The 13,208-nt window shown below is 28.6% G+C and overlaps 1 protein-coding gene across 1 annotated transcript; it reads right to left on the reverse strand.

Moving 5' to 3' along the window:
- Positions 1 to 4,088: 4,088 nt before the first annotated feature.
- On the reverse strand, positions 4,089 to 12,950 carry LOC106685083 (outer mitochondrial transmembrane helix translocase). Its single transcript, XM_014427572.3, has 7 exons — positions 12,664 to 12,950; positions 12,548 to 12,592; positions 11,944 to 12,121; positions 10,566 to 10,766; positions 8,924 to 9,120; positions 6,828 to 7,018; positions 4,089 to 4,458 (listed from the first exon to the last, which is right to left on the reverse strand). The coding sequence occupies exons 1-7, from the start codon at positions 12,805 to 12,807 to the stop codon at positions 4,302 to 4,304; spliced, it is 1,113 nt and encodes a 370-aa protein (XP_014283058.1). The 5' UTR covers positions 12,808 to 12,950; the 3' UTR covers positions 4,089 to 4,301.
- Positions 12,951 to 13,208: the final 258 nt, after the last annotated feature.

Raw genomic sequence — 13,208 nt, forward strand, 5'->3', positions numbered from 1 at the left:
GAAAATCGTTTAATAGTTAATCTGACTGGAATAATAAGGTTCTCTTGAGCTGTAAATTAATATAAATAAGAAAATTATTTAATGGCTAATCTGACTAGAATAATAAGGTTTTCTTGAGCTCTAAATTAATATGAATAAGAAAATTATTTAATGGTTAATCTGAATATAATAATAAGGGTCTCTTGAGCTGTAAATTAATAACAATAACAAAAACTTTTTATAAGAAAATCGTGAGATACTTTTTTTTCAACCTTTTTATTTATGCCTGCACCTGTAAAATACAAAATTGACAATCAGCGGACTGCCTGACTTATATTAATTAAACAAATAGTATATTAGTCCACCTCTAACCATCTTCTCAAATATATTATACAGGATCAACAATCTTCTCATAATTTTATATTGGTTAAAGCGGGAAAATATAAAGGAAATATGTATTGGGTTTAAAGGATAAAATTGTATTTAGATATATGGATAAATAACGGGGACAAAATGAATAAAAAAAAAAGGATGAAAAAATAATGAAAATGTAGAAACAAAGAAAGTATGTGTTACTATCATTTAGTTTAAATTTACTTGTAATATGATCAAAACAATAGTCTAAATATGACTTCAAAAGCTTAAGTAGTTAGTGATTGTTCTTCTAACGTATAATAAATATTTATAAGTTAGAAGAAGTAAGTAAACGTAATATTATAAAATATTTATAAGTTAGAAGAAGTAAACGTATATATTATAAAATATTTATAAGTTAGAAGAAGTAATAGCAACTGCTGCCGAAAATTGTGGTGCATTATAAATTGACCTTTAACAAAGGGAGAAAGGAGTAAATGTGCAGGGACAGAAATTTTCCCTCTTGAAGGTCGTTAATTTCGTAACCTACCCTAAGTCGTCCATAGTCGGCTCCGCTCGGAACCGGCGGTACACTCTCGTCTCGAAAAAAATAGACTTCCGCCTTCTTGGTAAAAAATTACCATATATATAAAATAGGAAAAAGGTAGAATATGGAGAATGGGAAAAGAATAATATAAAAAATATGAGAACGAGAAAGGAGACTCACAGTATAGCGTAGAAGGTAGGCCCAAAACTGATTGATTTTTAGAAAGGCACACTAGAGTGGGCGACGGACAGACAAAGGATTCGCTAGAAACGTAACTGTCAAGAAAGACCGTTAAGACACAACAGTTGATATGAAATACCAATGATAAAAATAGAAGTCAAGTTACGGATTAAAAAACATAAAACCAGTGATATGTAAAATTATGGAACCCAAAGGTCAAAAAATTATGAATAAAAAAATAAAATCAAAACATAGGATGCATTAGAAGTGGAACAGGGGATACGGTACACATGGGAAGGGTATAGATGAGGAATAGGATATTTAAGATTGGTGTAAATAAAAGACAGTTTGTATGGGCTTTTAAGGCTAGGCGGAAGTTAGGGATGGAGGAACATAATTGTTTATGAATGTCATCTATAAGAAAGGGGATGGAAAAAGATTGTAGAGAATTTTGTGTAGATGGGGTACGGTTTTTATAATTGTAAATGAGTTTAGGAGGGAACTTAGTTTTTTAATCCATAACTTGACTTCTATTTTTATCATTGGTACTTCATATCAACTGTTGTCTCTTAACGGTCTTTCTCGACTGTTACGTTTCTAGAGAATCCTTTGTATGTCCGTTGTCCACTCTGGTGTGCCTTTCTAAAAATCAATCAGTTTTGGACCTACCTTCTACGCCATACTGTGAGTCTCCTTTTTCGTTCTCATATTCCTTACATTATTCTTTTCCCATTCTCCATATTCTACATTTTTCCTATTTTATATATATATTATAATATTGTTGTTATCTCTTTTGTTCTATAGCCCTGATGTAGATCTGAAACTCGGCATAAAATAAATAAATATAGTTTTTTTATTTATGTTGTTCTTTGCTGACGGCACTCCACGAAAAACTTCCCCAATCAGTAATCTACAGTGAACTATCTACACCTCATTATATAATAATTATTCTTTATCTACTAGCATACCTAATCAGTTACTATTTTCTTAATCTACCTATCTTTCTCTGTCCTAAATAGTAGCTCAAGGTTTGAGTATATTTCTTTCCTTTTCATCAGCTTCTACATTAATGACCTTCATGAATCAATTCTTTATTTTTTTCACCTTTTTGCTGATGATTCCCAAATTTTTGGGTTAATTGTAACGTTAACTAAATTTCAAGCAAACCCAAATCAAATCAGTGTTTGTGCAGTTTTAAAAATAAAGGTAAAACTCAAGGACATTTTCATTGGTTCCAAATCCATCCTCAGATACAACATCACCTTTACCTATTTAAATCAAATCTCAATGATCTCCCCAACACTTTCTGCTCCTGCTTTAAAAACCAAAGCATCATCTTAGACCAAAAGCTTTAATAGGACCATAATATTCACCACAGATCCTGAAGGTGAATTTCCACCCTGAAGCAGTCCCAGCACTTCCACCACCTACTCAAATTTACTGGTAGACCATACTGGGGCACCCTGCTGTATGGTATGCGAGGACCTATGGGACAGAGTCTAAAAGAATTATGATTTACTTCATAAGGATTATTAATGAGACCCCCCCATGCTTTATACCACTACTCTTTGTTATGATTAGCTCTTCTTCTTTTGTGGATCATAATTAACCAAATCAATCCCTCCTTCCTATGCTTATAATCTTCTAGAATTCAATTCCTCAATCCACTCTCTTACCACAAGATATAGACCTTCCGCCCACTGTACCCCTTTTAACAAATCTACCTCATTCCACAGTCCTTTACTGCCATCTCCACAACTTTTTGGAATTCTCTGCTTAAAACAGGCTTATTCATATATTATTCATTTAATATTTAAGTAGGTAAAGGTGGTATTGTATCCGAGGATGTAATTGGAACCAATGAAATTGTCCTGAGTTTTTCTAGAGATTTACCTTTATTTTTAAAACTGCACAAACACTGATTTGATTTGGGTCTGCTTGAATCTTAGAAAACGCTACAAATAACCCAAAAAGAGAAAAAATAGATACATTTGGGTACTTCTATGGTTAAAGAATCAAGGTTTCGCCAACTAATTTTCTTTGGTATAAGCAAGGGAGTGGGAACGGAGGAGAACTTTGACCAAAGTTGATTTATCCTATTTAAAAAAAAAATAAAGCTTCTCCTTCCTCTCACTATCAAATTTATAAATTAAATTAAATAAACAAAAATTAACTTCAATGATATATTAACAATATGAATATCAATCTTATTCTATACAACCGGAAAAGATACTTTTTTCCTGAAGATAGAAAATTAAAACAAAACTTTTATAATTAACCTAATTATATACTAGATCAAATATATTAAGTACTCTACTAGAGTTATGCTTAGGATATTTAATTCAGAAACTGCTTATTGACAAAATCTTAACACAATCAATAATTTATACTAGCCAGAAGAATAATTCAGGCCATTGGAAAACATTGTTTCATACTTCTTACACAATACCAAAGATTTATAGTCTGTTATTGCATTGATCGATTTTTTTGGGTTTGGATAAGTCAGTATCTTTACCCAAGGGTCCAACCCCATAAGGCATAAGAACTTTGTACAGATTTGAAACATATAATAAAGATTTTTGAAGAATTCAAATACACTGCCTTTGGTTTCAATGTTTTGACTATTTCACTTATCTATTTAGAATAATCCTTCAAAAAGAAGATTCAAACAATCACAAAAAAAAAAAAAAAAAAAAAAAAAGAAGTGAAATTAATAGGAATTCAAAATATATTTAAATATCAAAGATTAGATTTAAAACATACTTTCACTAGGTAAAAATTAAATGTAAAATAATAGAGACAGCAACTACTAAATAACTTAATATTAAAATTATATATATGTCATTATTCGTACGAATAATTATCAATTCGAAAGAAGGAAACTGTCAAATTTGTGCTAAAAGTTTTATCATTGGGTATCTTGCTTTTTTTTTTTTTTTTTTTACAAACAGTAAAGATAATAGAAAAGAATTTTTAACATAAATTTTAAAACATAAAAGACGAAACTGAACACACATCATTTTAGATCAAAATTACAAATTTACTTATTTAAGTCCTTCCAAAAGAAAAAAAAAAAATTGAATCTATCACAATTGAGGTCACAGAAAAACTAATCCATTTTTCTTTCCTCATTTAAGGCAACTTTATCAACTAATTTCATAAGAGTGACTAGCTTTTAATCTTTTGAACCACTTTCGTTACTACTAATAAATTAAGTAAAGTAAAAAAAGTGATTTCATTTTCAATCAAGAGTTAAAGAAGATGTATTGACTTTAGCATCTCTCATTTTCTTTAAAGATTTTGTAAGGTCATCCATTGTAATGGGCCGTAGTGTATCATGGAATTCTTCTTGGTCTTCACTCAGCTTCATTGTACTCGAATTGACACTTCTTTCCTTCCTACAAAATTAGAATATTATAATTATTACTATTTTAATTTCAATAATTCCACCAATAATAATGCATGTTTGTGTTATTACAGCAAAATCTATTTTCTCTCGTTTTAGAGTATAAAAATAAAAAAATGATTTTATTTGATAAGGTGTAGTGAAATAATCTTCCATTTTTTTTTTTATTTTTTTTTATTTATAATCTTTAAATTTCTTTCTTGAGACTGGTAATTGTTTACTAAATAATTCAAAAACACTATCCAAAATTATAGTCTCAAAACATTTATTTCATTCACACGTCCAACGTTTCGGCTAATTCGGCCATCTTCAGGGACAATCTCAAATTACTATGAGACATATCATCCAACCATTTAAAAAAACTCCATACAGGCCATTCTGCCCAGGTCAAAACATTAATATCTAATATGTCAAAATTACATTAAAAATCACAGTCAAATTATTTCTCTTTTATCACTATTTATACACTTTTATTATAACCTCTTTATTTATTATATAGGTTATAATAAAAGCGTATAAATAGTGATAAAAGAGAAATAATTTGACTGTGATTTTTAATGTAATTTTGACATATTAGATATTAATGTTTTGACCTGGGCAGAATGGCCTGTATGGAGTTTTTTTAAATGGTTGGATGATATGTCTCATAGTAATTTGAGATTGTCCCTGAAGATGGCCGAATTAGCCGAAACGTTGGACGTGTGAATGAAATAAATGTTTTGAGACTATAATTTTGGATAGTGTTTTTGAATTATTTAGTAAATAATCTTCCATGTTTACATTTCTTTACCTATAATTATAAGTGACAATGTTTCGGGGCCATTGCCCCATCATTAGGCATACTTTTATTGTTGCTTACTACAAATTTATTTTGATACATTTAGCACTTATATTAGAAATGCAATGATATACATTGTTGTCCACAATTGTAAAAAAAATTACAAAATTAAATTTTATTTCCTTGATCCTGTTAAGTTTACATATGTACTTAATTATCTATATATGTTTTATTTTCTACTTCTTTCATTAGATTATTTTTAATAATTTTCATTTTGTACATATACTTACTAACTAGATTTTGTATGTATTTTATTATTTGGTCTTACTTAATTTTAATACCACTCTTCTAATTCAGCCTTTATCTTCTTATAATACTTAAACTATTCATGTCTTTCAACACTATATATGTATCCATAATGTTAGCTATTTTCTTATTATTTTATATATCCTTTTATTTATTGGTTGTCATCTTGTTTGTTCTTAGCTCTGATGAAGGCTAGAAATTCATTGGCAAAAAACATTGGCACTAACTAATAAACAAGTTTTTACTTATTTGTGATCTTTACGGACTACACTCCAACCATCTTCTTCTCATATGTAAAAAAAATTACAATGACATGTTGTTATGGTATGATGTATCATTTTCAGTAACAATGAATTTAATAAAAGATCCCTTATTCAAAATATGTCATTTTAATTTTTTAATAATTGTGGACAATTTGTATTAATGTATTTTTAATATGACCCCAAAATGTCACTTATAATTAATTGATTAAAAGCAAATAAATATATATTTTTTTTAATGCTTTGGAAAAAGAGAAAATAGGTTTTGCTGTAATAACACTGCTGCTATTGCGGTGTGGTTATGGATTAAGGACAATACTGATACTCCTACAAGCTGGAGTCTACTCAAAAAATTTGAAAATATAGATTGATTCCTACTGATACCTACTAGTTATTTATCTTGTAAGTGGAAGTATGAATATGCCCTATTACCTTCACCATCTATCAAGATAAGAAGAGATTAAAGATTTATCTTTTAAAACACTTGAACCTGTATGTTCCTTTTTTATCATTATTATTAGCCAAATTAGAAAAGAAAATATATTTTTTTGTTTTAATTTATAAATAGTTATCAAGTTCATTTTATTTTTTACATCTAGATTTTACTTTTTCTTTGGCAATTCTCTCTCTAAAATTATAATTATTCTTTTGTTTATTTAATTTCAATTTACTATTTTCCTTTCATTTATTTTTCAGTTTAACATTTTGATTATTAATAATATTTTCAATACTCAAATGACTGGTCACAACTGAACTGGGTCTGAGACTTATTTTTTTTAATTTTTTTTTTTTTTTTTTTAATAAAAATGCTCACCCAAACACATAATGGATTGATAATGATACTTTGTTCATCACAAGTTCTTTAAAAAAAAAGTTGGGACAAACCATTGCAATGAAACTAATATTTGTCTAAAAATTAAATTTCGGTATGGTCAAATTATTCTAAATTAATTTATATAAAGATTAAAACTATTAAACTAAAAAATTATTTGATTAAATATGAATCAGCTGACTTACAATTTCTCAGAGAACTGAGTGTTTGCCACATAATCACGAACTCTATAAAGGGAAGCATTTCGACACAGCTCCTTGAGATCTGATCCAGAGAAGCCTTCAGTGTGTGCGGCTATAGCGCTCAGGTCAACATTATCAGCTAGTGGTTCACCAGACATAACAAGATTCAATATATCTTTCCTCTGGACAAGAGTCTGAAATATAAAATATAAATCTATTTTATTTAAGTTGTAAATCATGAATTTAAAATTAAAAAATGAAAACAATATTAAGTGGTAGCAATAATGCACAATATTCAATATCACACTCCAATTGAATAAATGTCAATGTTAAATGTTTTGGTAAAATTTTAATAGATATTTTATAATTAAAAATTTAAAGTGACATACATACATTAGGGGTATTCATGATGTGTTAAATGTAAAATGTTATAAGTATAGAATTGTGAATAGCCTTATTAAGTCTTGTTAAATGCAAAAGAGCTCCTACCAGGTTTTCTGAGCAACTTGTTTATTATAATTTTTCCTTCCAAAACTTCATGTTATTGTTTACTTCTAAGTTTTGATTAAAGTAATTTATTACAAATTGCCTAAAGTGGAAGCTGAGTGAAAATATGTACCTTGTCGATCTTCTAAATTTTGAGGAAGTGAATCAAGATAAGCTAATTTACAACTGTTATTACATGATAATTATTGCCATACATTGCTTATTAATACAACAAACAAAATGGTGACTCAGCTAGTCTGTTGCGCTACGTCATTCTCCATTTAACAGACTATCAACCATGTTATATGTTATATCTTTTAACATGGTAAAATAAGAAAATATTTCTCTATTTAAAACGCTGTAACATGTTAAACTAAAGATCATGAATATCCCTACTGTAATATTCTTTTTTTATTAAATAGTTTAGTTAGGCCAAACATGTATTTTCATTCTTAATATTGTTAAATAGCTTTGCTTAACCAAATAGCAAGCTAACCAACTTAAATCATTTAAAAGATGTTCTGTCAAAAACATTAGATGTACAAGATGTGATTTTCAAATTGAAACACTATTTCAAACAGACAAAAAGGCAGCTCCATCTTAGAAGTTAGCAGCACCAATTATGTGTTGAACAGGTGAATTAAAATATTTTTCAGCTTTTTTAGTTTTTCTGAATTGATATTTCCAATAAATTCAGGAAATAATAAAAGCTAAAATAATCTAAATTGGTTATCATAGCAGGAAACGATTAAGCTACAATCAATATTTGACTCTACTATCGAAATTTTAAATCTATGAAGGATAAGAGGCAAGAAGGGGAAGTCACATTTTTTGTTGGATCGCACGACAACAGGACAACTGTTCATTCTTTGTCTACCTTTTAGCGGTAAAAAGATTCTATTTTATTAAGATAAATCATGATTAGGATATGCATCCCTTTATTAAGCTATTACCAAGACATAAAGCCCACAATGAACAGTAGCTTGCTAAACATAGTAAATTCAATTGTGTTTCATGCCACTAATAATATTGAAATTTAGTTATAATGATATTTCCATGTGTCTTCATTGTCTAGTAACCATCAAATTAAGATTTAACTCTTGATATTCACATCAAATAAAATCCTTAGAAAAATCAGAATTTTAATTGTAATCGAATGAATATGGCATGGTTTTCATTAAAATAATTAAGTTCTTCTAGTACATATAAACAATAAAAAATAAATAAACTGGTTTAACTCTTTACAAGTCTAGAGGAATATTAAAAGAATGATTTTTGATACAATTTAAAGATGGAAATGATTCAAGTTATGTATAAGAAGATGGTCAGGGTTGCGATCAAAAAAATAGTTTAGAACTATCTTAATGTCCGACGTTTCGCCCCACTTTGCAGGGCTTCATGAGGGCTGTTCAAAGCGAAAGGTTGTACAGAAGCAAGATTCAATTTCAACTGAAACCACAATGACCATTTTGGTAAAATGTAACCACAAATACTTCATAATGGTATTAGAAGTTATTGGGATATTTAATTTGTAATTACAATTACTTCATTTGCCTCAATTAGGTTACCATTAACAATAACTTTAAAGCTAAATTACAATAAAATTATTTTACAGGAAGAGGAATGTGGAATATAGCAGGCATACGACGAAGAATAGCTTTATCCAAATCGTGGGGTCTGTTTGTCGCACCCATTACTATCACAGTTGTTCCAGGATCAGTGTTCAGCCCGTCCCACAATGTCATGAACTGAGCTTTCATCATAGCTGTAGCTTCATGATCTTGTACATTGCGGCTTCTGAGAAATGAATCTGAAAAAGTACAATTTATATAACTAATACATTCACTAATATAAAACAAAAATTCAATAATTCAAAACAATCTTTATAACTTTACATGGATAGAGGTTACATGTATCATTTTATATTCAAAATTTAAAGGACCTCCTCCTCACCCTAAAAAAAAAACCCAACACATAACAGTATTCATAATAGAAAAATAAAAATAAACTATTGTATTTTAATAAGGAAGAATTGTGTCATTCACTAAATCCAGTTTAATTCCATAAGACTCTTCCAGTAAAAAGATTATTAAGTTTAAAAATAACATGGTTAAAAAATGATAAAAGACAGATTTCTGAGTAATAAATGTTAGTTAAAAAAGGATGGCCACCTGTGAATAACTGAACACAATCAGGAGTTTGATTAATGACAATGATTCAATCAATATAAGCATTCTACAGTTAACATAGTTAAGCCGGAAGTTAACCAAGAGTCAGTAGGATCTTTTACAAAAGAAACAAATAAAAAAAAATACAACGAAGGGGCAAAACGTTGGCTCAATAAAAATTGAGCCCTTTACTATTTGAGTTTTATTTGACCGCACCCGGACCATTGATAGATTCTTTAGATTTAAAGATTTTTTTTTTGTCGATTACAAAGGTTTAATAAAAATAATAAACTAAAATGAGCAGCATTATCTAGTTTCAATAAAAAACAAAACATGATTAGCGTTTAAAAAAATGGAAACAAATTGAGCTTTTGACAATTGAAAATTGTAACAAAAAGGTAAAAATGGCCAAAAATCAATTTCCACTACTACTTTTGCACATGTATCTGATAATGTATTTTCTTAGAAATATGGAAAACAGGTCATCAGATTTGAACCAATGCTGAAGGAAAGTTAAGGAATAATGTATTTCACAGATTTCTTGACTTCTTCAGAATTTCTAAAATTCCCTGACTTTTCCCCACCACTTAACATCCAGTTTTAACAAAACCCTTGTTTTGTTTTATTTCATTTTACAAAGCAATCAATAAAGGAGAAAAACTTTGTTTTAACCATTAATTGTCTATGAATGTATGCACTATTCAAAGGATTTAAAAAAAAAAAAAATTTCTAAATACTATTATGGATATTAAAATATACATAACAAGATATATGTATCTTCAGAACTTGTTAATGCCCATGAGTTTGAGGGTAAAGATTCGCTGAAGTAAAATAATTTTCTCTTGGGTATGTTAGTAACATTTCAGTTAGAATTTAGATTTCAAGATATTATAAAAGCTGAAACATGTCAACTCGGTGAAAAAATGGATTGAAATTTATTTATTTATTTTTTACCGGCATATTGGTAAGGCCCGTTTGAGCTGGGTTCAACTAAATTGAATATGAGTATCATCCATTTAATTGTAAGATAAAAAAATTATATATATCTCATCATAATAATGACACATAAAATAAAATATAAACTTGCCGATTTCATCGATAAATATTATGCAAGGTTGCAGTTTAACTGCTAATGAGAAGACAGCAGAGGCTAATTTCTGACTTTCTCCGTACCATTTATCTGTGAGTATAGATAGATCTAAGTTAATGAAGTTTGTTCCTGCCTCTTTGGCAGTCGCTTTAGCGATCATTGTCTTTCCACAACCTGGTGGCCCATGTAATAATACTCCTAGAAAAAAAAAAAAAGATATAATATATATTTAAAAAATTCTTAAGTTCTGTTATAAATCAGACAGGTAAGAATAGAGAAAGTTTCAGAATTGTATTGATAGTTTCCACCATGGATGTAATGCAAGGAGACATTTGAGGTTGTGGTCAAAGAAGAAAACACAATATTAAATAAAAATTATTTTTAATGTATGCTGTTTTCAGTGGTAACAATAAGTAAGGTTGGAAATGCTTAAATGATATATATTAAAAAAATTCTTAAGTTCTGTTATAAATCAGACAGATACGAATAGAGAAATTTTCAGAATTGCATTGATAGTTTCCACCGTGGATGTAATTCAAGGAGACATTTGAGGTTGTGGTCAAAGAAGAAAACAGAACAATAAATAAAAATTATTTTTAATGTATCCGGTTTTCAGTGGTAATAATAAGTAAGGTTGGAAATGCTGAAATGAAAAAAAAATTGACACATTGTTCAAACATTTAATGTTTTTATTAGCACAGCAGGTGAATGTGTAAAGATGGAATTTATTTATAGAATTAAGAAAAACTGTGACTGCACATCTAAACTTGATTAAGGTTATAGATAAACCTAAATAAATAAATATTTAGATAAATAAAAGAACATATAGTATTCAATACAACTTTTTTTTTTTTTACTTTTCTAAAACAGTAGGATAATTATCTAGGTTAATAAACCTGATAAGAAGTTCACATTAAGATGGTACTTAAAACATCTCATGGCTTTGCTGAAGGCCAAAAAATATCTTCAACAAAACAGTCAATAATCACTGATTAACTTATCTCATTTAGGTACTTATTTGCATACTTCATCAGATGAAAATATTTCGAAGATTTAAAGCCTTCATATTAATGTTTCATAACTGACATTAATGAAAATGAATAGAAATATTGTAAAACTTGTTGATGAAAGGTCAAAACATTTAAAATTTAAAAAAAATAAATGAAAACTTAAGTCAATACCTGATCACATAGCTTAAATCCAGGAAGTATACAAAAATTAGAAGATAGGACAATTTAAACATAAAAATTGTGAAATATTGATATCCAATGAACCAGAATTTTTTTTATTTTACAAATAATCAACAGGATAATCAAAATAACTAGAACAGTTTTTCTAAAAATGAAACTAAACTAATATTTTTTCTTTTATGTACCTTTAGGAGGTTGGGTCAACTGTGAATTGCTGAATAGTTCTCTTCTTCTAATAGGCAATATGACAGTTTCCTGAATTTCTTGAATAACATGTCCTAGCCCTCCTATACTATCCCATGAGACTGCAATACTTTGGGGATCGACAAGATGATTAGCAATCATCAATTCATATTCTGTAAGCTGCAATGGTTCAAAAAAATTGATTAAGAAAAGTAATACATTTCAACATCACTAAATGGCAAATTAACTAGTTTCGATAGTTTTGGAAAAAAAAAAAATTGGAAATTACATCCAGCATTTTCTTCAGTGTTCAGCTCTAATAAGGAATCTTTAAAATATTCAATAGACAGTAATTTGTTTATTATGTAAATTACAACATTAATGTACTATCAAAGTACTGATAAATTTTGAAATATGGGTTAAAATAAGAAATAAATCATTCTGATTATGTTGACCAGTAATGCTTTAGAATATCCAACAGGAAAGGGGAATAATATATGATTATGAAAAAAAAAATTTAATGCAGCCTAAGCATTCAATAAATACTACATGTAAAGTTGTTAGCACAAGCACCTTTAATCATAGGGAAATATGAGTAACACTTACTTGTTTGGCAATTTTTATCCCTAGCCGGTCAAGAAGATCCGTAGCCTAAAATGAAACAAAATAAGATAATAATCCACTTAAATGATATTAAATACTGATAAGCACCATAAACATACCGTTTTTGCTGCATAGGTTTTTCTTTTATTAGTTGGATCAAGGTGCTTCATCAACAGCTTAGCTGTCAACAAAGCCGTAACAGAAAACAATGACACTCTAAGGAGTGTAAAGAAAATATCAGCTCTAGTTATTCCTTCAGGCATTATAAGAATTTAGTGAAGGGAAGATTCAACTTGAAATCCTACGGACTACAAAACGTGATCGATTACAACGAAATGCAACACTATTCTAACAGCGAGATACGAAGGAGAAAAATAATAAGTAAATTAGATTTAATAATTTCACACCTATTAAACCCGTGATTATTATAAATAAAATTCTGGTTTTATCTTAATTAACAATGGCAATAAAACAATTTTGTAAACTTCAAATACATATGTAGCATTAAGTTTCCTGAAATTTGATTCAATTAGATTTCGTATGGATACTTTTTTTAAATTTCACTTGGTGTCTCTCATTAAAATTGTGACCTGAAGAATCATAAACAAATATATCTTTTTCAAGCAGTGTGGGTGTCATAAGTTGCGCGCACAAAGCGATTTTT

This window comes from Halyomorpha halys, unplaced genomic scaffold, assembly GCF_000696795.3.
Source record: "Halyomorpha halys isolate HHAL.00 unplaced genomic scaffold, Hhal_1.1 Scaffold655.1, whole genome shotgun sequence".
Taxonomy (NCBI): Eukaryota; Metazoa; Arthropoda; class Insecta; order Hemiptera; family Pentatomidae; genus Halyomorpha; species Halyomorpha halys.

Coding starts and splice junctions, on each gene's coding strand:
- LOC106685083 (XM_014427572.3), bottom strand. CDS start 12,807: ATGCCTGAAGGAATAACTAGAGCTGATATTTTCTTTACACTCCTTAGA. Junction 10,767..11,943: donor GTTGACCCAACCTCCTAAAG/GTACATAAAAGA, acceptor TTTTTTTTCTAG/GAGTATTATTACATGGGCCA. Junction 4,459..6,827: donor ACTCAGTTCTCTGAGAAATT/GTAAGTCAGCTG, acceptor CTAATTTTGTAG/GAAGGAAAGAAGTGTCAATT.